Raw genomic sequence first — 25,133 nt, forward strand, 5'->3', positions numbered from 1 at the left:
ATGCTTGGTATTTCAGAGCAAATTTGAGCATGAAAAAGATAAGCAATGATTTCCACATGTTTTTTTCTAAATAAATGGATTCATATTCATGAGAAATTTAATTCTAGTTTGCAACAATTACTAGTTAGGGAGTTAACGGAGGTATGACTTGGTTTTTCTAGAGAACACAACTCCCTGTTTATTTGGAGGAATATAATATAGCACCAAAAAGCAAGCATTCTTAGCTTCTCCATACTTTGCTGGTTACTTTCCTTGTCATGTTTTTAACCCAACAACCCTGATGTTATTACATACAAAATGAAAAGAAGGGGAAGAGAGAGACCAAATACCGAGTCATGTTGAGCTCAGTATCTCGTCTGGTGTAAATAAAAGGATACGTCGTCGTCCTCCTTAAAGCAGCTTTTTAGCAGCCAAACTATTCACGATTTCATTACACTACTAGCAGCCACTCAGCCGACTTGTGTTGAAATTTTCACGTTCATATACTGGTTCCCATATACATTCTTGTAAAGATACTTATTCTGGTCTGCTTTAATCTTCTTCTGCTAAGTCAAGCCAGTCGTGAACTGGAAGAGGTGGTGGTAAATTGATTGTAAATCTCGGCCTCTCAAATTCTGCAGTTCCGCTTCCTCTTCGTGCATAATCGTATGGAAAACCCACTTCAATAATCTGAAGACTTACTTGGAATTTTACAATACAGCTACAAACACATTACAACACGACTATAAATATGATGATAATTTGACTCATCAAACAAACCCACCCATTCTCCAACTTAACTGTGTTCTAATACATAAAAGGTATATCTTCTTTCAACCTTTGCATACACAAAATTGGATTTAATGTGGAGTTCAATCTATTTACCAACCAAAATGGAAGAACTTAAATTTGAAGCCCCACTGGCTCAATTAGAGGATTTTGTAGATTTGTGTTCAGATCTGCAAAACCTTTGCGATCTCAAGTCATCCAATTTCAACATGAACGGGAACAGTGCTGCAGGAAGTAGCAATTCTAACGGAAATTCCAACGGGAACGGGGGCATGTTCAGCAGTGGGGGATTTGGGGGGGACGGGAACGCCAACTCCCATGCCCAGCAGCAGCAGCAGACGCTGCAGCAGTGCGCGGCCAAGGGGTTGGAACAATTACTCATGAAGCAGGCCTTGGACGAGGACAACAATGACGTTGTCGTCGTCGAGGGAGACGGCGTTTTTACGGACACGTTCTCCGGCTCCCTCGAAGACCTCGTCAACACCTTTGACGAAAAGATTACTAAATGCTTCAACAACCTGGATGAGACGACAGAGAAGCTGGCTCCCGTACAAATGAGGACTCAAGAGGAACTTATGAATGATTGCCAGTGAGTCTCATGTTTTTTTCTTAAATCGTACCATGCATAATGTTAGTTCACTTATAATTGCTCTTCATTTGCATTTCATAAACATTAGTTTATTTTGTCCATCATCATGTCATAATCGTCGTCATTATCAAAAGCAATTAGATTGAGAGGAAGACCAACTCCGACTCACATCTGCGAATCATTTCATAAGATACCGATAGGTGCAATTATTAGAGTTGTATTAGTCAATCTGGTTCTTATATACATGGTGTGTATCATATCATATGGTCTGGTATCATATCTTCTGTTTCTTGTTCCACATAATGGTAAAAAAGTAAAAATGTGAATCCTTTTTAAAAAGAAGGACGAGAAAGAAGCTCCTTCAAAAGATAAGCCCCATACAAAGCCAAATAGATTAAGGAAACTTTTCCTTAATAGGCAATGAAGCTCCTTGCTTGCCTGAATCTCGCAAACCTACTTTGAGAAAGGAGGCTTAGACACTTAATTGAAAATGTCGGATTTAGCAGAAAAATGCAAAACTGGTTATGTGGTATCTTCGTGGTTAAAGTCAGTCCTCGTTAACTACGACCAGCCAGGGAGACAATTGTAAATGATAATAATATTCCGTTTGGTTTGGCTAAACCTGATTTGTTTACATTCGTTATTGTAATGTCAGCTTTTATAAGCAACTATTGATTTACTTATACATTAGATGTGTCCAATCATCGCCGAAAGTGCCTATGCATGTATGCATTACACAGGTTCCAGCTAATCAATATGTTCCTATTTAGTAATCACTGTAATTACTACAAACTGCTGAATAGGTATTTGCGTTTGTTTTGTGTATTTATTTATAGACATCGCATCAAGAAGTCCTGCATGAACGCTGTTAAACTAATGAGCCATGTTTCGTGCTATCTACAAATGCAACATTAATTTGAGTGGGTTACGTAGAATTATTTGTGTTCAAATAAACCCATGCATGCGAATGTAATTAATGGTGCATGACTCTGTTGGAGTGCTCAATAGCAAATTAACATTCATGTCAATTTTTAAGTGATTTGCAAGTATTTATGTATGCTTGGTTGCTGATTCGAGAGAAGATGAGATTGAGTTGGTTTTGGTGTCATAAAAACAGAAAAAGAACAACATAAGTAAAATATCAGATAGTCCGTGATATTTAAAAAATCAGCAAAAGTTTTGCATATTAATAAACCACTTTCAATTACCATGAGTGTTTATTACGTATTTCGTTTTGCATGACAATTTTCCACCCTTCAATTTACAATTGTCTGTGTAGATTTACACGAAACAGAAGTAAGAGTTAAACACACAGTGCAGTTAATAAACACGACACGACGATATTTCACGTGTACTCTGAAATGTAATGAACTCTTATCCAATCCAAGTTCCATGTCAATTATCACTTCCTCCTAAATTACCTTTACCAAAAGTGCAAACATACAAAACTGAACATGCTGCTGCAGAAGGCTTTGTCCAATTACATAGTCGGGATATAGTAAAATTGTGGGATTTCTCTTGTCGAATAATTGGTATTGGTATTTTATTTTAGCTTGGCAAGTTACCTATAGAGTACGGCATGGATAATATAATCACGTAATAATACATTGTGAAGTTGAGTACGAGATGAGCACGGTCTGTGGTTTTCTGCTATTGTTTGTAAAACACATGCAGAGTCCAATTTTAAATTATTAGGACAATGTCCTGGAGAGAAATCATTGTAATTCCAGAGAGGTATCATTAGTCACACAAATGGGTTTAAATTGTTTGTTATTCATTGTTGCTGGAATTTGAATTGATTCAAGTGCAACTCACTCACCGACAGCTCAACAATGAGAATACAAGCCGGAGTGAGATCGAGAGAGGACGAGTGTGTGAAAGAGGGTGTGTCAACCTCCTGATTCGAACAACACATTTACAATTAGCATCCTAGTGTGAGATCCGTGGGGTGTTTCTGTTTTATGAATCTCATTACCCATCCTCAACAAAGTGTTGAAGTATTGACCAAAAAAATCGGACATGAAAAAAATGCTTCGCCTTTTTTCCTGTCTCATACAACATCTCAGAGCAAACAGCTTTATTGAAACTTCTAAGTCATATTTCTAAATATGTATGTCCACTCCACGCATCCTTCATGTCCTTCCCCACAAGTGCATATACGGAGCTCATCCTTGAATTTGCAAGCAGCGGATATTTATTTATTGTGGTGTCTCTTTGACCAAGAATGTGTTTTGCTTCAAGGTTTAAATAGATAAAGAGAAATCCGGTTTTTAGGTGATGCACTATGCCTCTTCCTAATTGGATTTCTTATCCACCTGCCCATATTCCCATTTTTGGGTGGAAAACACTGTGTCAGTGTCAAGATGCACACGGATAGAAGAGCCCTATAATAAAGTCAAATTACGGTCGACTATACCAACACTTATTGTTAATGGCCAGATGTCAGTTCAATTTTGTAATCCTGCTTTGTACGCCAAGTTTTTCCACCTTTCTTTTTTTGGCGTCGGGATGGAAAAATTGGTAAATGCAATCTGTCCATCCATGTGTCAGATATTATCCTTCCTCAGCCCACGCCTGTGTTTTTTTTCGGTGAGAGAAAGCTCTTATATGCTGAAGTTTTTAGTGACCATCTTGGAGAAAATATGCGCTCGTAAAAAGAACTTTAATATTAATATAAATGAAGTAATCCATCCAGTGGATCGATAATTTTTCTCTGCGGGTTACATAATCGGACAATAAAGGAGAAACTCAAAACACTTGCAAATGTCAATCATGAGTTACGTTAAGTTACACGAACTGTGGGATATTTCCAATCTTCATTAGCCTTCATGCACATTCGCGCTTATAAATACTTTCCTTATTCGTTAAATGTAACATGACTTCGTAAAGTGTAACATGAACTGTCAGTTCTTGTACATCAGGTTTATTTCTTGGTATATTTTCTCTTTTATTTTCCATATCATTTCCTCCTGTGAGAATTATATAAGGTCAGCCTCCCCCTTCCTCGGTTCCTCCTCTCGTTTCATTCCTCTTTCGCCAACACAGACAGTTACGGAAACTATAGAACGGTTGAGTAGAAGAGGAAGTAGCCTCCTCTCTACTTATTTACCTGGATTATCAGGCAACCTGATCTATCTGACTCGCTGAATAAGTGTCTAAATCAGAGAAGAATGAGCAAACTCCCCTTCCTATTTTCTTCGGCAGTTCCAGTTTTGTTTGCTGGCTACGTGCAGCCGAAAAAGTTGCACCTTCTTTCTCTATTTTAACCAAAACTCTGGTATTTTGTGCAAAGAAACGGATCACACGTACTCGTACATACTGCATACATGCAGAAGCAGTCATAGCACATGCAGAGTCAGTAAATGGCCGGGTGTGTGAAGAAAGGCATAAATTTCCAAGACTTTTGTGCCCACCACGACTACGGGTTGTTAAGTCTTGGATCGATAACATCCATGGCACGCTGAGATGGAATAATAATATGCAGGCGGACGAACCACGACATCACCCAACCAAATTCCAGCTAATGAAGGAAATTTGGACGTGAAGGAAGACCACCGTCGAGTTGTCTTTATCTTATTTTTTGAGCAAAAGATAGAAAGAAAGAAAGATGCGAACGGGAATTTCATTCAGTTCCACTCAACTATTTTGTAACCAAACCAGTCCCCGACATTCGGCGATCCTTTTTCTCAATGATGCTCTTCTACGACAGAAAAGTTTCAATTTAAATTGAACAACGAGGATTCCACATGTTACTGAATTTCCAGTTCCATATGAAAAGATCCGTGCTTGTCACGCCTGTCACTCGGGTAGATTGGGTAGTGACCTAAAATTAAAATGGGATGTCACGTTGACTTTCGTCAATTTACCCATCGGAAAATGGTTTATTTCCATTCAGGGGTTCGTGCATATTTACTTCTTAAATAGAACTAAACACATAAGCATATGCATACTGTAATTGCGTATATGCATGTAGATCTGCACTAGTAAATACACAAGCTTTCATTTCCTGTGCATATTTTCGATTCTGACTTTTTTTCCCATTTACGATAATGTCCATCACTTTGTGGCGACATCAAAGGGACGATGAGCCATCGACACACGTTTTTGGTGCGCTTTCTCTTTGAACTTTCTCTCCTGTTCTCCACCCTCCAAAAGATTGCGAGAAACCTCACTCAACGCAACATAGAAGAACATTGTGTTTCTTTTATGCTCATTGAAATGTTCGCCCATTTTGTTGCGTGTTAGAGATACGTGGAAGCGGAAATATGAAGTAAGAAGAAGGAGCTCAAGACAATTTCTTTGAAGATTTTGTACTAAACATTCGCTGAAAGGCGTCTGTTGCTCTAATGCCCGCAGCAGTAAATGAACACACACGTATGGCCCTCCCTCTTCTTCGTAATGTGTTGATTTTCACTAGAAATTGGAATCCGCTATACCTCGTTTTACACAAAACAGACCACGATGATTTTTTTGTTTCCTTTCAAGTAGCCTGCTCTCGAGGAGGAATTGAGGGCATGGTGAAAGTCCGCAGCCCTAAAGCAAATATTTATTTAGAAAGCAGAGAAGAGAATCTGGTCTGGTAGTGGAGGCTACTTGGAGTGAATTGAATGTCCTTTTGTTTATCTCTGAAACTACGTATCTGTGCATTATTATTTGTATTACGTACACATGCCTGCCGCCGTGCTATATTTCTCGCTACTTTTGCAATGGAGAAGTTCAGGCTGACTTGAGTTGCATAATATATCTTTTCCTTCACATATCTCTGTATACGTTGTGAAGAAAAGGGGACGAAGGACACTTTTTTTTATAAAGAAGGAACGCTGCGTCTTTACATGTGCCAATTTTGGTTCTTGCATGGAGAATTGGAGAAAGACTCTGGGCAAAATTTTGCAAGTTCCTACTTTGTACATGAGACTCCCATTGTGTTTTTTCTGTAGATTGCTTGGAACTAGGGCAGGATAGTGAGAGATAGTTGGAACGGAAGAATATAATGATTCGTTGGGTGGTGGGATGCCATGAGATTGTTTTGCTTCCGCTCCTCACGTTCACGGCGGAGAGGAGGAGAAAGGCCGTTTGGAGATGGGTGCAATTTCCTCAGCCAAGAGAAAAGCAGAAACCAACTCAATTTACACCATTTCTGCAGGTCCAGCTCCTCATACATTAAATACTTGACATTAGTTGTCCTCCCTGCCACGCATTTATTATATCCCCCGTGCACGAACCTCTACCTGCCAGCACGTCCACTTTCTCCGTCTGCCTGGCTTAGGTTAGGGCTGTATCTCCTCTTTCTTCTGCCCACTAGTGACCACGTCAATGTGATATGTTCATGTCCGCTCCGTGCTAGCTCTGGAGCAGCTGCACTTTCACCACCGCACCATTTTTCTCTACGAGTATCCCACTGTTTTCATTTAATTTTCAACACTATGTTAGTGTTGGATAATTCATTATAGCAGAGGTCTTCGTATGTATCACATGATGTGCATTTCATTTGTATTAATTGAAGATACGATGATCAAACGAAATTAGGTAAAGCTGGGCTTGTTTCCTTTTGGGAGACATGAATCATGGACATTTTGTAATTTTGGGGGCTTACGAGCAAATCATGGATCTTAATTACACTTTGGAAAGCAAACAAGCCGTGCAAACAAGAAGCGAGATTGAAACAGGGCTGAGCTGGACGGGTTCCATTATATAGACGCCATTCACATGGAGGTTGCGCTGTTTTGTTCTTGGATAAGAAAATCTTGGCTCAACTCTGATTTTCGAATTTGCTAAAGGAACACACTCAGATTGAACAAGCTCAAAAAATAATATTGTTTACAGAGATTTCTTGCTTAAGAGCGGTCTTGACGATGTCTAAAGAAGTTATCAAGTAAATGGGTTGATGTCATGCAGGTTGTCACGTTATTCTGTTTTACGTAGTTATGTTTTCCCATATGCTACGGAATTCATGACCTACACTAATTGCCACTCACGATTTTCATGAATAATTAAAAATTACTTGATATTCCGTTCCTTGTGAGTGGGTATGGAGATTAGCAGGGGAGAAAGTGTGCATGCAACGTGCCTACATTCGTTACAATACTTCTCATGAGTTTCAGGTCTGAAAGATAGGTGAGGCATGGTCAGGTATGAATGGGATCGTGAAATCGGATTTTATGAGATCCTTATTAATGCTTTCGGTGGAATATGCAAATCCCGAGGTTTTCATTAAACGCAAGATTTAATTTAGCTATTTACTTGCACATTTCCTCGTCGGTTGGTTGTGACTGGTTGTTGGTGGCTTTGCTCACCATTATCATTCCCCCGAATCGTTGTGTGCTGTGCTGTGGTCTAAACAGTAATGTGCGTGACTCCAACATCATCACAATAAAGTTTGGTAAAAAATCCACCGAGTTTGACGTCAGCCTAAATAGGCTGGAAACCGAATTCATGCATAATTCCGCTAATCGGGAGTCATGCAAAGTATAACTTGCGAGTATTACAACGCAGTTTCCGTTGCCATTTCAGGCATTTTGTGGACAAACCCATGTTTATCCCGGTTCATGTATGTTCATCGTCAATGTGTCCCCCTATTACAAAACCGTTCAGGTTTTATCGTACTATAAAGGATGGCTACAGATCCAAAAGAAAAATTGTCAAAATTATCGATCACGATAACTGTGTTCGTACATGGTTGCCTTGAAACAAGCCAGTTGTCTCTCCACCTTGAGTCTCACATAATATTCGCAGCCATATCTGTTCGCAAACGAATGATTTCACACCAAATCCGTTGGAAACATTATTTGTTGAAATGTAGTTGGCATTGCAATATTTCACACAATATAGCTAGGAACACTGCTGCTGTGCGGCAGAAAATCTCCTGGGGAAAGTCTCAAGGAGAAGGATTTGGAGTGTGGGATTTCGCTAGAAAGCACATGAAACTTTGAGGCATTATATGTCGCTAAATTTGCATATTACGAGTACAGTTATTGGTCGTACGGGCAAGTGTTGTGAATTTTCTGGACCATTATTAGCTCACCCTGCGAAGCATGAGAGCTATTGAATTCCTCTTGTCCGTCCGTCCGTCTGTCTGTGTGTTCACGAGTTTTTTGCATCAATTGATGCTAATTAATAATCCCCTTGACCATTATTGAATGAAGTAGACGCACGATTGGTATCGAACAATCCGTGGCGCAAATGGTGCGAATTAATTGTGCAAATGGATCGAGAAAGGACTACAATTTTGCAATAGGTAGCACCGTTCGTATTGAACAGTTGGTTCTCCAAGCTGATGCGAAACAATTGGATGAGCAACAACTGATACTCACTAGAATGGATCAGGTCCATTTTTTAATAAATTAATAGCACCGTTGGTATCTAACAATCGGTAACACAAAATGATGCGAAACAATTGGGTTAATTGATGCAAAACGCACCAATGGTACAGAATAGCCGGGAGAATTTATTATATAATTTTGACACAAATTTTTTGAAATTTTATTGGACCCACCACGGTTAGTCTCCAACAGTGGTGCAAAATACTTTGTCATCTACCTCGTTTTTCTGCATCATTGATGCATAATTGCATAATAATTATTGATCTATTTTATGCTTCGTTTTTCTGCACCACTGGTGCATAATTGCTTAAAAATTATTGATCTATTTTGTTGAACTACTATAATTTTGCACCCAAGGTGCAAAGGTGCCAGGTAATTATATATTACAGGGTGAGCTACTTCTAACGTTACTACGGTTTATTTGGATTTGCCGAATGTGAAATGAAATCTGGATGTGAGGGAATTTCCACAATTTTGTCACTTTTAGTTTGATTGGATTGAATGAAGTGTTATGTAGCACCATCATTTTGCATTTCCTTTCGGATCATCATCCTCCGTTCATGCAGAATTCATGTTCACTTGCAGGGCCAATAATGTGAAATGTTTCAAATTTAAAACAGTCCTTGAAACGTATCGAAGGGGTGGCGCAGTGGGTGGAAATGGAGCAATGGAATGAGAATGTGCTGTCCCACTTTCATACGGCCAGAGTACTAATAAATCTTCATACTCGGCAATTAAAGTGGCTGACACTTTAGCAGCTAGCTGTGCATTTCAATCTGCCCTCAGCAGTCAGCATGCTAACTCAAATTCCAAGTATACATGATTCTCCGTAGGATGCCTCATTAGCAGGACCTTTGTTTGCATTTGCGTCTTAAATTACGCTTACATACTCTTAAAAGGCATTATACATAAAGTGAACGAGTTATGTACTGTGCGGGTGGAGCTTAAACCTACGGCCTCCTGAAGTACCTTGTGCTGAGACTAGGGTTTCTCGTGAGTTTAGCTCCATTCGCACAGCACATAACTAACTCACTTCAAGTATAGAAGTTGTTGGGGGAATACACACTTGAAAAGTTTCGCCCATTTGATATGAATATTATGCAAACTTTCGGTCGAAGAAAGGGAAAAGTTTGTAATATTCTTGGTATATTTAAATGCCCGCATGAGAAATAATTTGCAGATATTTTAAAGGAGAAGTTAGCCTAGATATAGAAGATTAAGTATATACAGTACGTGTATGTATGTACAAAGTTTTAGGTTAATGGATGGCTCCGTGGGGTTTAATTTTTTTTGCAATGTTGCAAAACTTATCCTTAAATAGACCAGATGTTCTGAGGGAGTAACAAACTTGGTTTAAAAAAATTATGCCTATCGTTGTGTGCTCAAGAATTCTTTTTTAGTTCTGCAAGCACTTGGTTGGTACTCTGCACGATGTTTAATAACAAGAGGAGAGAAATCCCGACTGTGATTTCCCATTATGCGCGTCCCTCATTAAACAGATGTCCCAAGTTGGAATAAACGAACCTCCTGAAAGATCTGGTTTAACTTGAAGATTTACATGCACTCAAGATAACGTATGTTGTTCCGATTGCGAAATAATAATTAAAATGCGTCAAATGTCTGAATGCCCTTTGACACACTTTTGTCGCAGTTTCTGCCAGAACATGCTTCCAATGATTTCAGAAACCGAGAAGTGTGCCATTTAATACATTACATATAATCTTGAGTGAATGTGTTATCCTCCCATCAGAAAGTTTGTATGAGGAGTTTTTGTGATTTTGATGTAGATCTTTAATCCTATGCCGATTCTGGCCTCCTTCGTATGGATAAGAATACATAAATAAATAACAAGTGATCTGTATACACTAGTCCTCAAAAGGAGGGATATAACCATACGAAGTTTTCTAAACTGACTGTCCAAATTGAATGAGTAGAGTTAAAGATTGTAATAAACGGCCTAATTCCAAGTGATTCATTTGTAACGCGATCTGCTGAGTAGGTGCAATGACATGCCTCCTATTTCTATGCACGAGCAAGATTATCTTGTAAATATGTATGTACGTCCACCAAGGCATGTAGACCAGCTAAGGTTGATTCTTCTTTTGGATTAGCCATTTATTTCTTGTGACAGGAGAACTTTCGTCGTATATGGACTTATATGTGGTCAAAGTTTTATCTTGATCACGTTCACGTACATATCTCAACAATTACAATATGACTCAGCACATAAATTTCTTAGTGTCAGAATATTTATCACCGCAGATATGTACTAACTTCTAACACAACTGGCTTAGAAGTGAGTGCATGATCTGCTGCTGCTGCTGCTGGCGAGATGGTACAACTTTTTCCTGGCGACCTTTGCAAAGTAGGTGACCATTTCAAGGATCAAACCGAGCAGGAACACGACGCAATGAATCAAAGTGTCACATTCACTCCGCTGCGGGTTACCAGATAGGCAGTCATTTCACCTCCGGAACTATGATCTCATTGTCCAGCAGACTTTTGTAATGTGACTTCCACACGTACTCGTCGTACTTGTTTTTCTCTCTAGAACTTCTACGTACGTAGAAGTATTTGTGACGAAATGTGGAAAGAGAGGAATTGACATTGTATTGTTTCCTTCAAAACACAATGGCCATATTCCAGTCATGTTTTTACTGTATGACCATAAAAGGTGCACACGTCTCCGTGGGAAGAAGACGGATATTTACAAGCAGAAAAATTTCATCCTGTGCACTTTCGTGGCATATCGTCATCGTTATTCTAGGAAACGACAAGTTTTATAAGCCTCGCAATCCACAAGACATCCATTTTACTGATTCCTGTCTGAAACTTTTCCTTCCCTTTCGATGCTATGCACGTAGTCGGTTCAAAGATCTCGCCGTTGTTTTGCTGTGACCGATGAGCACAGCACTTTCCATGCTGGGCACGCATTAACTTGCAAAATTAGATTAAATAGCGAACCTTTAAATAATTAATCTCCTATGGTTAGATGGATTAGAGGTACTAGCAACTATGCATCTAAGCAGTGAAAAAGGATTCCTTGCAGTATTTACAAGGCCAAATGATCCAGTGACCAGCACAGAAATATAAAATGTCATTCCAGGGAAGGATTATTGTCGGACAAAATTGGCATACTCACCTCAAGTTCCCGACCATTTCCTCCATTATTGAGAACGAGTTCGAGAATTACCCAACTCAATTGCTGGATTTGTTCAGCATTGAGCACACAATGCATTGTAGCATTACATGATCAAGTATACGCCGACCGAGAGCATAAAGCAACATAAAGTGAGCATTGCCTTTATTGAGGACGACATCTCATCCGAAACTTCATAAAAGCAAATGTCCCCTTGCACATGATGCGGGACCGGGCCGGATCAGAGTCGACACTCTACTGCCATTATTCTGGACGGGTATTTTGGTCAAGACAAATGGTAATCCGCATCAGGTTGCGTATGAATGCAGGCGTCAGTTCAATTTCTTTCTTTGTTGCACTGGATTATGTTACTACTTGACACGGGCAGTTATTTTAGTCTGCGTCCGTCTCTTTACAACCCACCAGAACGGAAAGTGCATGTGATTTCGAGGAAGCAAACTTCTAATCGGTTTTATGAATGCAATGCAAAAATGTATTTCCTGCCAAAGTTCTCTGGTGTTAGAGATAGTGACACTTTATGACATGTCCTCATATTTCATGTGACTAACTACAGGAAATGAAACGAGGCGTGAATTTCATGAAAAGCCACTTGGCAAAGGTGAGACGGCCCGTAATAATTATCCTTTCTTGTAAAGTCCTCTTCAACTCGACGTTATTCTTTTTGCACAGGACGCCGAAATCTCATTTCCGTTCAAATTAATCTAAACTGTAATCAGCTTAAACTAGCTAATTCCAGACTTGAGCTTGTTTGCTTCGGGTAAACGGGCAGACGCACAGCATTTTACGATCACTTCCTTATCGTCCTTAGTTTCACGCCGTGTTGAGATGTTGAGAAGCCTATGCTTTTCTTTGGTAAACTTTAATTTAATTCGCTTTGAAAGTACGTTCACAGCTTTTCCTCTCTTATACGTAATAAATAGAATTAGGACCTCTATGCACGTACCCGCTTTCGGAGCAAACTTGAACAGGGACGACGGCGGACATTGCATAGAAGTTTTGGGACTTGAAATATCACATCAAAGGTCTTTGAAGGACCATCTCGTTTGATGGCATGGATGGGGAGAGACCAATGTTTCACCCAAATCCCATGACGCCGTCCATCCAAGTTAAACTTAATCCATTAGCAATTTCCTCATTTCTATCCTAAGAATCGCGAGGTAAACAGTTCTTTTGTAAATCGAACCATGGTGGTGAAGAGAGAAGTTGTAGTTTTGTAAGTTGATGCCCCACTAAAGTCGACATTCCTCCCCGGAATTGCCTATTTGCCGACACTCGCAATTTCTTCTCTCGGAGCGAGACACTTTCCTTCGCCTTTCTCTCCTTCATTCCAGATAAACACGACAAGTCCTTGTCTTCTAAACAAATCTATAAGATCATGCTCCACTCATGGCCATTCTGTATAGAAAATGGTCCATTTTATCCGTATGTCATTCATTAATATACGGGTAAATTGAATACTTATGAAAACAATGTTGCGAGTGCGACACTACAATAATTTGCGATGCATTTTCGCGTTTAAAATTACGTAGAGAAAGTTAAAGTCAAATTTAAACTTGAGGCATCTTGCACGTAGATGTTTCTTTATGTAGACAATTTAATCTTTGTTTTGGGAGGCATGTGAATGCGAGATTGTCGTTCGTGTGGTGTCATGTTTCTTTATTGACGTCGCTGGTGTATTGTTGGTTCAATAAACAATGCACCGCATTAATTCGCGAGGGGCTTGTAAGCTGAGACATAACCGTTCTTCATTGTCTGTTTAAAGTTTCATTGCTGTCGAGGGAAATGTACGCAGGGCAAGGAACCTCAATAAGTTTATTTAAATGGGCTAAGATTGAGTGCTGGGAACGATGCTGATATATTTAGATTATATAAACGTAAGGTAGGGAGGCGACCATGCAGTCTGACTTTATTAATACGACGTGCACCGCACCCAGCTCGAGGTGGTGGGGAGGATCAGATCTTTATTGCCGTGCATAACATTTTATGACGCGGATTTCTCCTGGATTAGAAAATGTAGATAAAATTCAGACTTTGCAACTGCATCTGATTGAAACTGATCGTGTTGATGAAACTCTATTTTCTAATGTACAATTTGTTTTGCAGAATGTGGTGGACAATCACGGGCAATTATGGAAATATTCAATGGGACTGGTCCAAAACATATGCTCGAAAACTACAGATACCAACTCTCAACTTGAATGAACAGGTAATTATTATTATAATTTGGTAGTAATTATGTATCCACAATATGACGACATTCAAAAAATAAAATGTCACACAAGCACAATTTACTTATTGTTAGTTTCAATTTAATATTTCCACTATTTGACATTTCCATAAAGAGCGCATTAAGTCGGTGTCCCTGACTTTTCTCCAGCGGAAAAGTTCATAATCATAAACCATACTATGCTCTATTCAAAATAGTCCACTGCTGTGTCGCGCAATATGGAGATTGAAAAGGTAAAGGTTAATTTTACTATTATTAGGCAGCAGCATTTTCCATCCACTTTTTATGAACTCTGAAGTGGGTGGAACTGACAACTCCAATTTGCGATTCGCTAAGGCAAGCGAGCCGCCACTTTGTCAATGTTTCCAGACAGAAGCTCATGAAAGATTGAAGACGCCATAAACATCTCCAGGCTGGTGTGATATGTGGTTCAACTTGGCCACAAATTCGCAATTACATCCTTCTCCCTCTCTGGCTGGAAAAATTGGCAAAAAATGGAGATTACAAACTACAACTCTCTCAGAATAGGTCGGGTTGAGTTTTCGCGTGGGTCGATATTTCCCGTACTTGGAAAGAATTTATATGTTCGTATTACAAGGAACATTACCAAAAGGCAAAAGTCCAAATAGTACGTATTCACTCGTAGTTACTCCATCACTTCGTCGTCCATATACGCAGTGGTACTTTATTATTAGTGACTATGCATGTATCTCCTACGTTTGGCTGACGGACGAGTCCAAACGGGACGTTAAATGTTATTTTCACAATTGAAAACAAGAAATATGGACTTCATCAATCTGTTTTAGTGACTTTTTGCAATTCCAGCCGCCGCCCTGTCACTGGGAGTTGTACACCAAAAAATTTTTAGTTGTGAAGACCAACCATATTACATCAATTTGAAATGACACATGAAAGTGGAATCATGCTGAGCATATACTTCAACAAACAAACTTTCAACAAACTTCCTCAGTTATGGCGTTAAAATTAATAATTAATAAATTCCACCCCCGACGACTCTACTTTTCCGTATTATGGTTTGTTCTTTGGATGGATTGCATACTTTCATAATATGGCTTTAGATATACACATTTGTGATGCTTATAATGAACTCTTAAATCAAACTGGCATATTACTGCAACAATTTATCTAACGACTTAAAAGGAAATACACATATTCTTTAATGAAATGGTTCTGGGTTTTGGTTCGCTCGAGCCAATTGAATAATACCGAGAGACAGGATGAACTTGTTTCATTTACTTTTATGTATATGGTCGTGGTACGTACGATATGGTCATTTGAGACTCTCGCCATGCCCTTATGGATCATTGACCACTTTATTTTATGTGACAGTTGGTGTTTGTAGTTTTTATTGTGTGACTCATGCCAAAATGAGGCTGCCAATTGCCGTTTACACTCGACTACATCAACTTAACAAGATGTAGGACGTTTTAGGATGCATCAGAACTAACTTCCTGGTTTTACATAATGATTAGGTCAGCAAGATGACCGAGGAGGAGTTTAGCAGCCTGAGCGACGAGGACGAAGCGGTAATAATACAGTATTATATTATTATACAAAGATCTTCAAAAATGCATTTTTTAAGAAAAGCCTCCATTTTACCACACCCTCCTAGAATTATGCAAAAGTTGTCAAGGAATCCTGTATTTAACTTAGCCAATCAAAATCGAATTGACATAAACTTTGAAAAATACAATACAATACAATACAATTTAAAATTTGAAACAAAAGACACTTAGTTGGCTTGGGGAGTAGTGGAAAAACCCGATGTTGGTGGGGTGGGAAAACCACTACTTGATCCGGGTAAGCGTCCGAGACCACCATTCGGCCCCTGATGATTTTTTTGAGCATAACATGAAATATTATTAAAGATATAAAACAATTCTTCTAATCCTCGATGATTGGGAACAGCTCCCATAATTGAAGCTGCGTTCCCTCGTTGTACGGCCAAACTTATCCTTTGAATGAGAAAAGTTGTTGACATCGGTTGACAAGTGTTTGATTTGATCCTTCTCCCAAAATAAATACTTGTATATGGTCAAGCCAACTAAGTATCTTGTTTTAAATTGTATTGTGTTTATAGAAATAAATATTAATTTTTCAATAAAATTTAAATACTACAACTCTGAACGAAATTATAAATGTAGATGGAGAGAACACAAACAATAATCATATGTATTAACAAATCAATAAAAACACTAGTCTTCTTTGTCTTCACGAGCTGCTTTGATCTTGTCAAATTCTTCTTTGAATTCATTTCGGGACTTGTCGTTGGTGTAAAAATATCTCTCCGGGGGGTCGCCAACTTCACTGATAAGGTGAGCCATATCCTGAAAGCTTTTGTAGTGTCTCTTGACCTCTGGCCTATCTGGGTCAAAGCGGAGAATGAGCTCTTCCTCAGTGATGGTGTAAGGAAGGGTGGTTGCTTGTTCCATGTTGGCCCAAAGGGGAGGATGGGACCGGTCCCCTTTTTCTACAATACGGAAGAGGGGAATTTTGTCGTCTGCGTATTTGATGGCCTTTTTGATGTACTCAAAGTCGGGAGAAGCCGTCTCTGTGTCAATGTACCGTTCATAGCCAAGTACTTCATTCGTCTTTCTCGCGTAGGCCTAGGATTGAAAAGAACATTTGTTTTCTTTTGACCGGTCAAAATAAGCATAAATATGTATGACACTACACTACTCACCATCAAAAATCCTTCAAGAGCTTGTTTTGTCGCAGTGGAGTCGCACAGAATGACTTTGTTCTGCATACAAGCCAACGGATTTGGGCTCCCAACAGTACGGATGTAAATATGGCTGGGCTTTAAGGTTGCAGTGAAATGGTCGTCGCGCATTGAAAAATAACCACAACGACCAGCAAAAATCCCAATGTAATAGAGCAGCCGGAAAAGAGGTTCACTTTCTAGGACCGGTCCTAATTCTTTCTTCATTATGTCAATTAAACTTATTTTCAGATGTTCCTTGGGAAATAATGTGGCAATGTAAACGATGTCCAAGGGGGGACGTTTGTCACCCGAACTCGAATTGCTATCCTTGATGGTGTCATAGAGCGGATGGTGTGGATCTCTATACGCCATATTCCTTTCTCTATGAGACAGAGATATCCCGTCTTTCATGGCCCGCTTAAAGTATGAAAATAGATTGTTTCTCCATCCATCAGCTTTCATGACATAGTATCCCTTGATGGGTGAGCCTATATATAAATCCAAATTAACTTTATAGATGCATAATAATTACGTAACAATATCACACATACCGGGAATTTTTGTGTCGAATTGGACAACTAGTTTCCCTTTTCGGCGTTGTTGACCCCAGTTGGCTGCATTTTCCAATTCTAATCTTTTGGTGTCATTGCGCACCGGAGGTTTCATTTTCCTCACCTCCTCGAGCCAATCCAGCAAAACTTCGCGGTGGAACTGTTCGTATACGTTGTCCGACAACTGTAAAAATATTGAACCGGTTCAAATTGAGTCTAAAAGCCAAACAACAATATCAAACAAATAAACGTGCTCACATCTCCATGCCGGTAATGAGGAATTGGGATTCCGCGTGAAGGGCCGGGTTGGGGGTTGACCTCCTCCGTATTCTCCAATGTCCCTGCCTCTTCTTCCTCACCAGTCTCTCCATCATCACTGAACATCCTGTAAATCAACAAATTACATTATTTTATTCAACTAATTCAAATCAATCCAATGTCATCAATCGCTGCACCGGTGCAGATAAAAATAAAAATAATTTAATCAAGGTTTGTCTTACAAATCTACAACACCCGAATCGTCCAGTCCAGTCTCTTCGACCTAGGATAAAAAATATTATTAGTTAAATTGTTAACACGCAATATAGATAAGTAGATTTGTAAACAGTAAAGTAAATAATATAATATTTACTGCGCTTTGAACAGCTGTCATCATCGATCTTTTAGGACTGGCCGGGCGTAAGGACTGATCTTCTTCCCTGGCACTAGAATCCAGAAAACTATTATTAAGATTCAACAAGAGAGCAACAATCAAGTTATCCACTAAAGTAAAGAATATATAAGAGAAATAATAAGTAAACAAATATTTCCTTACATATTGATAGCAGTTTGACCGGTCAAAACAACACGAGGCGCAGCATTCTCCTTCCCCTTTTCGTGTTTTTCTGATTGACCAAAACTGAAAATAATAAACTGTTAGAACTGGAATGAAAATACTAATATTTTGACCGGTTAAATATAATTAACTTACCCAAGAGTTGATGACCGTGGTCTTTTCTGAACAAATGTATCCAAAGGACCAGATCCCACTTTGTCCATCGACTTAACAGGGGGGACCCTTTTAGACATGGTGGAATGGAGGGGTGTGGCCTTGACAAAGGTCTTTGGTTTGATTTTTTGTTGTTGAAAAATTAAATTGCACCGGAACAAATAATTTGCTGCTCTCACATGCACTCCTAGCTGACGACTGATTGATTTGGAGATTATGCGGGGGAGTATGAATTACTCGCATTTTTGTTACACGATTTGTCAAGTTTGCACCGGTGCAAGTAATGTGTGCTGGTTCTTTAGACGTGTTGTGACCTGTTTCTAAAACTCATCTTTTATTTCCCTCCTTCCAGCATGTGGGTCAGTTTTTAGTCTCACTCGTTCGTCTATTATTATTTTGGTAATATTGGAGCACATATATAACATGTATTTACACGTATCCAAAATTTCAAATAGGTGGCGAGCGATCTGGACATGCACTCGCTTATCTTGGGTCGCGCCCACGAGCCAGAACCCGAACCACCAACCGCCGATGAAGTAATCAAAGAGATCGACTTTATTATGCAGGTATACTTTTCATTATCTCCTGTTACGCATTGTTTCTCGTCTCTGGATGTTAATACACGTTAATATAAATACGTTGCATGTACCTCAGAGAAGAGGTGTTTCCAGTCTCCACAAAATTCGCACACTACTTTTTCGCACCTTCTTCCTTCCTTGCCTCTGCATGCTTCAACCTTAGGAAAGTGTAAGCTAGTAAATATTTTAGAGCCACTTCCATTCGTGGTAGAAATCAGTTGTGCAATGCGGAGAAAGCGGAGAATTCGCATTCTTCTGATAATTGACTATTGATGAAAGAAACGGCTTTTATTCCGAACATGGACAGCTGCAAAATAAACACGCAGAATTAATGGCAACAAGGATGAAAAGCGAGTGCGAAAAGATTGATGTTTGTATTTTTCATTCATGACCTAGAATCCATCCTTCCCTTGCTGTGCTTATCTACGTAATTACGTACGTACAAAAGCATAGCAAAAGCTTCGTCCTAGCGATGTACTCCCCATTTCTATTCAGAGTGCTCTCGCTTTCACTGATGCTCTTTCGCCAAAAAGCCAATATTGTACACACATTCTCATTGCCTTATAAATAAACCTTCATCCGGTTGTACGTACCTAACTACGTACTCTATGTACCTAAATCCATAGATGGGTGAAACTCATGGCATAATAATTTACTAAGGATGCCCAGAATAATTTACTCCGTACCAAACTTCGATATTTGAGGCATGGGTTTAGTCCGAGGCTTGAAAAAGATAAACATCGCTGGCAAACGGAATTGAAAATGAGACTGGAAATAATAGTAAATTACATTTTACTTTCACCACAGGAGACTCCAGAATCTGAATGCTGTTCGGAGGGAGCCTGTAGCTGTCAAGACAGCAGAAGTGACAAGGCAAAGTTCTGCACGGCCCCGTTCTACAGAGAAAGTAAATAATTTTTGTTTTTTGCAACCTTGCCAAAATGCTGTAACTTGCGAATAAAGAATGGGTGAAAGTCTCAGCTTCATGGATACATACTGCAGATCAGGGCTGTGGTACTTAATTACTTTTGTACTTAATTACTTACTTAATTACCGAATTTAAAGTAATTGGTAATTGATAATTGATTTCAATTACTCTGGTATTTGTCAAAGTAATTAAGTACTTAAGTACTTGAAGGACCTGGAGTAATTAAAATTGGAAGTACTTAATTACTTGGCCAAGTAGTAATTAGTAATTGAATACTCAAGTACTTTGATCAATTACTTAATCGAACATACTTGGAATACTTGAAATACGACAAGTCTCCCTGTCCCGATGAACTCGAATTAAATATGTAAATATCTTTTGTTGTGAACGCTTTGGTCATGATTCCCATGCAGCTTTTGCACTCCAAACTAATTACAACTTTAAATTACAATTGTTTCAACTGGCTGTGTTCCATGGACTGCAAAACTAACCTAAGCAATCTCGTTAGTCAGAGTCAGGTAAAATACAATAGATAGAAATGTACGCATTAACAATTTTAATGTTGTAATTGTGGGAAGAAAAGGCCATTATCTCTCTGGAGTAAAGATTCACGGCAGTTTTAAACTTTTGGATCATATAGATGAACTGTTTGCTGTACCGAAATATTGATAAAAGTTTTATCCTATTCGGAAATGAATTTTTTGGTCGAAAGTTAGCCTTTAAATAAATAGCGTTTAATTAATTTCAAGTATGAGGATTAAGTAATTAGTAATTAAGTAATTGACTTTCAATTACTAATAATAATTGGGAATTGAAAATCAATTACTTGCTTGCAAAGTAATTGTAATTGATAATTAAGTTCAATTACTGGACAAAGAAGTATTTGTAATTAGTACTTAATTCCAATTTTCGCAGACGGAGTAATTAAGAATTAAGAATTAATTACTTCCATTGGTAATTGAACAGCCCTGCTGCAGATGGCCTTGATGGTCAATTGATCGTATGGAAGAACCATTATCTCCAAAAGATCAGATCAGATACTCACAAAGTCATTCATTCCTTTCACAAGAACATAAAATAAATCCGATTCTTCCTCTCCACTCAAGTTTCCAAGTCGAAGCGACTGACTCAACCTGGTGTGCCTATTGATGATGCAACTTCCTTCTCAAAGTCATATCCAGTGCTTCAAGGAGAAAGTTTAAGATGCACGCTCATGTTCTCTATTCGCACGAATAATAAATGCATTACTTTTCTGAGCGAAATTAATCGTTCAATTTAATTTAAGTTCAAATCAATTAGCCCGAGTCCAAAGCTTATGTGGTCGTCATACTCTGTCTGTCTGTCCGTCCGTCTGTTATATGGTCATTGAACCCGAGCCGATTTTGACTTGCAATGTTAGTCTTAAAATGCACATATTTCCAAGGCTTTGGATGAGTTCGAAGATAGGCATGATCGGACCAGTTGTTGAGCGGTGGGGGCGTTTAAGTTGTGGGGTTAAATACATTGTGCACATTAGATCTAAGAATATGAAACCCAAAATAAAAATTATTTTCGCCAGAGGATCCAATAGCGTGACCCACACTGACTTTTGAAATTGGTCTAAAAAACCTGAATAAATGTGACGATTAGTGATGATTGCGAATATCAAGCCTGGTGTATGGCAACTTGTACGAAAAAAGAGCATCTGATCGATATTACCGGCGTCGTTAAATTTTGCACCACAATTTGGTAATAGCAGTTGGGTTATCGCCTTATCGGACACAAATAAGACTCTGGCTCGGGCTAAATGAAGACTGCCCTGTGTATAGATTTTAATGCTTGTCTGTATTTTTGAGTTGTGGGGAATAAAAGTCAATGTCATGTTGTTCTCTTTCTTCAAACAGAACTGAACGAGTTATCCCTCAACGAGTTGAACGAATTACTAATCGAATTGGAAGCCCAAATTAAAGACTACTCTGAAGTTCTCATTAATGGTGAGTGAGATCTATTTAAAATGTGCATTTCCTAAAAACTCTTTTACCATTTTGAGTTAATTTTGTGGCTCTTTTGAGTAAGTTAAGGATTATAATTTTGTGTATACTTGCAGAGTTGGCACTTCGGGATGAGTTGGAGTTTGAGAAGGAGTTGAAGAATTCGTTTATTTCGCATCTCCTCGCCGTGCAAACCAAGCGACGACAGCACAATTTAGACAGGAAAAAGAACAAGGTTGGCGAGAAAGGTGGACCTCCCAATGGGACTACTCAGCAGTCCAAGGCAAGCCAATTCCCAATTCTATACATACATATTTACTATGGCTCTTATTATAAATGAACCTCAACTTTTAGAGTATAAAACTGCGCATTGTACAAAACTTAAGTATACGTATATCGACTTTGTGACTATTAAAATTGCCTTTCAGAAATAAATTATTCATTACATCTAATTCTGCTTCATGGTATTTACACTTGGCGTTACCCGGTGCCATGCTTTTAGGGACGAGCCAATTTACTACCAAGCTATTCTATTTTTGTCCAAAATTAGAATTGAAATTTTCTTCTGAAATTATGTTGGCACCTTTCTGTTTCTATTTTCTCTCTGCATGCAAATGCTCAAGTAGAACTAAAACTCATGTCAATTTGTATGTAATAGTACGTATGTATATGTATGTATCCCCTTTCTTTCCATAATTGGAAACTAGGCTAGATTTCACTCCGTCGACTTGACAGTTTAAGCTTATGGAGATTGGTTTTAAATCAAAATCTGTTCTACATACATATTTACATACATACAGAATATACCCATGTCTCAATTCTCTTACCCTAAGAAACTATAATGCATACCTAGAAATCCGTACAATTGGAGCTTATCTAGTTTCTCTAAAACCTAAAGTTGGCAACCTGTAGAGAATTGATCAGGAATTTGTGCATTTATTCATCAGTAGATTTTTTCTTCTGAACTCTGAATCTACATACATACATAGGTGTTTACTTTGGGACGCTAGAGTAGTCGTACAACCACTTTTATTCTATGACAATTGACACTTACTTATACTTATTTGCTAAACTTGTGTACATAAATCCAATCGCTTGTCTCTCCTTACAGTATCTCACAACGGTCATTCCATACCACGCCCACAATGGCCCACCTACTAATCCAAATTTGCAAGTACTCATCAAAAGTAAGATTAATATTTACTTACTAAATAATGCTTACTTGAATTATGTAAATAATGTGATCAAGTTTTTAATAATTCTACAAAATGTTTTTCCCCCCAGTCCTCAAGGCAATCGAACAAGGTGAGTATATTTTTTGCACCGTACGATATCCGATAAGTCCGCTCCCTACATGTGAACAATATTTGGTTTTTGAAATGTATATCTAAAATGAATTTGTCATTTTTGTTCAATAGATAGCCCAGCCGTACCCACTCTGCTGACCGACTATATCCTCAAAGGTAGCAGATAATTATTTGCTGTCATTCAAATCAAGTGAAATTGTGGGTTAAAAGAAACTATTTATTCTTGGTTTAAATTGCAGTACTCTGTCCAACGTAAAATCAACTACCTTCAACTTTGGCGTCAGCAGCGTTTATTTTAACCTTATTTAACCTAACGACTCCAATGACCAGATCATTTTCTTTCTGCAAATGTTCTTCATTCCCAAAAAATCTATACTGAAAAACGTATTGTTTCAAACTCTGCCTTCTAATTACCAGTTTCAAGCGAGTACTGCTTACAATTAACTTTTTGGTGCGGTACCAAAATCGAGAAGAAATGGGATGCTGTATCTCATCCACTGATTTTCTAAATTTTCCTCTACATCTAAAATAGTGTCACGAAATCTTTCTCGTATTCTCAAAAATGCAAAATTAACCAACCAACACCGCTTTATTATTAGGATTACACATACGCTGTGCTGCTATGTACAAAAATCAGTAACATATTAATCGTGTGCCCAAAGGTAGTTGTCAAAAATACGGCTTGAATGCAACACATATTTCTACGTTATTCTTCTGGTTCTCATTATCTACATGATCACGAACGAGTGAAACATATAGAATTCAAGTTCCATGTATGAAAATTCTCATATTTCTGCCCCCAACACAGATCTATTTGTATGTGTGTGGCAACATTATATATAACTTCAACTATTTATGTGTTACATCAATTTTCCAGTGTTGCATTCACCCAATATTCAGGAATAGTGCCATATACATTTAATTTATGTTTTTACAATCTAATTTGATTTGCAACTTTTTGTGTTCAAACGTACATTTATTTTTCATTTATTATTTATATTGGTCTTTTCATACAGATCGTAAATGCTAGTCAATTCACAAACGCAATCAACACGTTTCTGCTTATTTAAAAAAGAGTAAAGGTTATATTATAAATATATCATCACATCACACACCTTGACAATTTACAAAGTTATGTACCTTTATTCCGCCAATATACCTGATATAATAATTTTTAGTTCCGTAATCGCAATTTATAATAATTACTAGCTTTACTTTAATTATTTGAAGTTTGTGAGTGAAAGTATTGCACGTTCTGTCGGCTGATGGATGACGGCCAACTCTTTTTTGTGCTGATAAGTGGGGCGAATAATGTAAAAAAATAATGCATGAAGGACACATGAAAAAACACCAAGAAGCTGACGCTATTTCGCTATTACATATATCACAGGATCCTCATTTTGCAATATGCAATTTGTCTCAACGATGCTAGTCTGCATTAGCTAAGGATGGATGGAAGTAAGGATGATGAGGAGGAGGATAGAAATCGTATAGTATTTAAGAATATTAAGTAATAGCATATCTGTAAGGATGAATTGGAGGGGTAGCTGAACCATTTGCCACGTTGCGTTAATAAAGTAGTTGAGTGAGAAAGCTTATTGACTTTAAATTTTGAACCTTAAAATAAGAATGATATTTTTGGTGATATTATGCGGCAATTAGAGTGCTGAATCATTTTGTATGTAGAATATATAATTATATCAATAACGCCATTTGATGATGACCAATAGTCAAATGCTTAATTACATACAAACAAAACATTGCACCAACTCCATTCTCCTCCCGTTCCACAAATGGAGAAAGTAAATTTGCGAGTGAAAGTTGCAGTAACTTTTTGACGCTGGCCAAGTTGCTTCATGATTGGGCAATGTACGCTTGGGTAGCATAATTACTTAATTTATTTGTGTACAACAGCAAATAATGATCCAATATTGTTAGTGGAGATTTATTGTGCTGGTGTGGTCACTATATATTTCACCTGTATTGAAATGGAGCATGTGCTAATAAAAAAAGCGTTTTGAAA

At 38.3% G+C, this 25,133-nt stretch overlaps 2 protein-coding genes across 5 annotated transcripts; one reads left to right on the top strand and one right to left on the bottom strand.

The window, feature by feature from the left end:
* The first annotated feature begins 347 nt into the window (after positions 1-347).
* On the top strand, positions 348-25,133 carry LOC110845134 (fasciculation and elongation protein zeta-2). 3 transcript variants are annotated; one of them, XM_035848486.1, is made up of 12 exons: positions 348-800; positions 925-1,357; positions 13,940-14,042; positions 15,557-15,610; positions 18,783-18,893; positions 19,713-19,812; positions 21,717-21,806; positions 21,920-22,086; positions 22,915-22,990; positions 23,088-23,108; positions 23,222-23,266; positions 23,350-25,133. In XM_035848486.1, the coding sequence occupies exons 2-12, from the start codon at positions 978-980 to the stop codon at positions 23,364-23,366; spliced, it is 1,164 nt and encodes a 387-aa protein (XP_035704379.1). In that variant the 5' UTR covers positions 348-800; positions 925-977; the 3' UTR covers positions 23,367-25,133. The 3 variants fall into 3 exon arrangements, with proteins under 3 accessions (XP_035704379.1, XP_021947190.1, XP_021947191.1); XM_022091498.2 differs by having other exon boundaries at positions 348-1,357; XM_022091499.2 differs by lacking the exon at positions 15,557-15,610 and having other exon boundaries at positions 348-1,357.
* LOC110845132 lies at positions 15,698-18,648 on the bottom strand. 2 transcript variants are annotated; one of them, XM_035848485.1, is made up of 9 exons: positions 18,507-18,648; positions 18,310-18,428; positions 18,154-18,237; positions 17,971-18,058; positions 17,840-17,880; positions 17,598-17,724; positions 17,340-17,523; positions 16,768-17,276; positions 15,698-16,690 (listed from the first exon to the last, which is right to left on the bottom strand). In XM_035848485.1, exons 2-9 carry the CDS (start codon positions 18,405-18,407, stop codon positions 16,280-16,282), a joined length of 1,542 nt encoding a protein of 513 aa, XP_035704378.1. In that variant the 5' UTR covers positions 18,408-18,428; positions 18,507-18,648; the 3' UTR covers positions 15,698-16,279. The 2 variants fall into 2 exon arrangements, with proteins under 2 accessions (XP_035704378.1, XP_021947188.1); XM_022091496.2 differs by having other exon boundaries at positions 17,971-18,043; positions 18,310-18,628.

This window comes from Folsomia candida, unplaced genomic scaffold (genome assembly GCF_002217175.1).
Source record: "Folsomia candida strain VU population unplaced genomic scaffold, ASM221717v1 Fcan01_Sc002, whole genome shotgun sequence".
Classification (NCBI taxonomy): domain Eukaryota; kingdom Metazoa; phylum Arthropoda; class Collembola; order Entomobryomorpha; family Isotomidae; genus Folsomia; species Folsomia candida.

Excerpts from the sequence above, each read along its gene's own strand:
- LOC110845134 (XM_022091498.2), top strand. The coding sequence starts at position 843 with ATGTGGAGTTCAATCTATTTACCAACCAAAATGGAAGAACTTAAATTT. Across the intron at positions 15,611-18,782 it reads TGAGCGACGAGGACGAAGCG|GTGGCGAGCGATCTGGACAT; the intron begins GTAATAATACAG and ends AATTTCAAATAG. Across the intron at positions 21,807-21,919 it reads CTCTGAAGTTCTCATTAATG|AGTTGGCACTTCGGGATGAG; the intron begins GTGAGTGAGATC and ends GTATACTTGCAG.
- LOC110845132 (XM_035848485.1), bottom strand. The coding sequence starts at position 18,407 with ATGTCTAAAAGGGTCCCCCCTGTTAAGTCGATGGACAAAGTGGGATCT. Across the intron at positions 18,238-18,309 it reads CCACGGTCATCAACTCTTGG|TTTTGGTCAATCAGAAAAAC; the intron begins GTAAGTTAATTA and ends TATTATTTTCAG. Across the intron at positions 17,277-17,339 it reads ATTCGACACAAAAATTCCCG|GCTCACCCATCAAGGGATAC; the intron begins GTATGTGTGATA and ends ATTTATATATAG.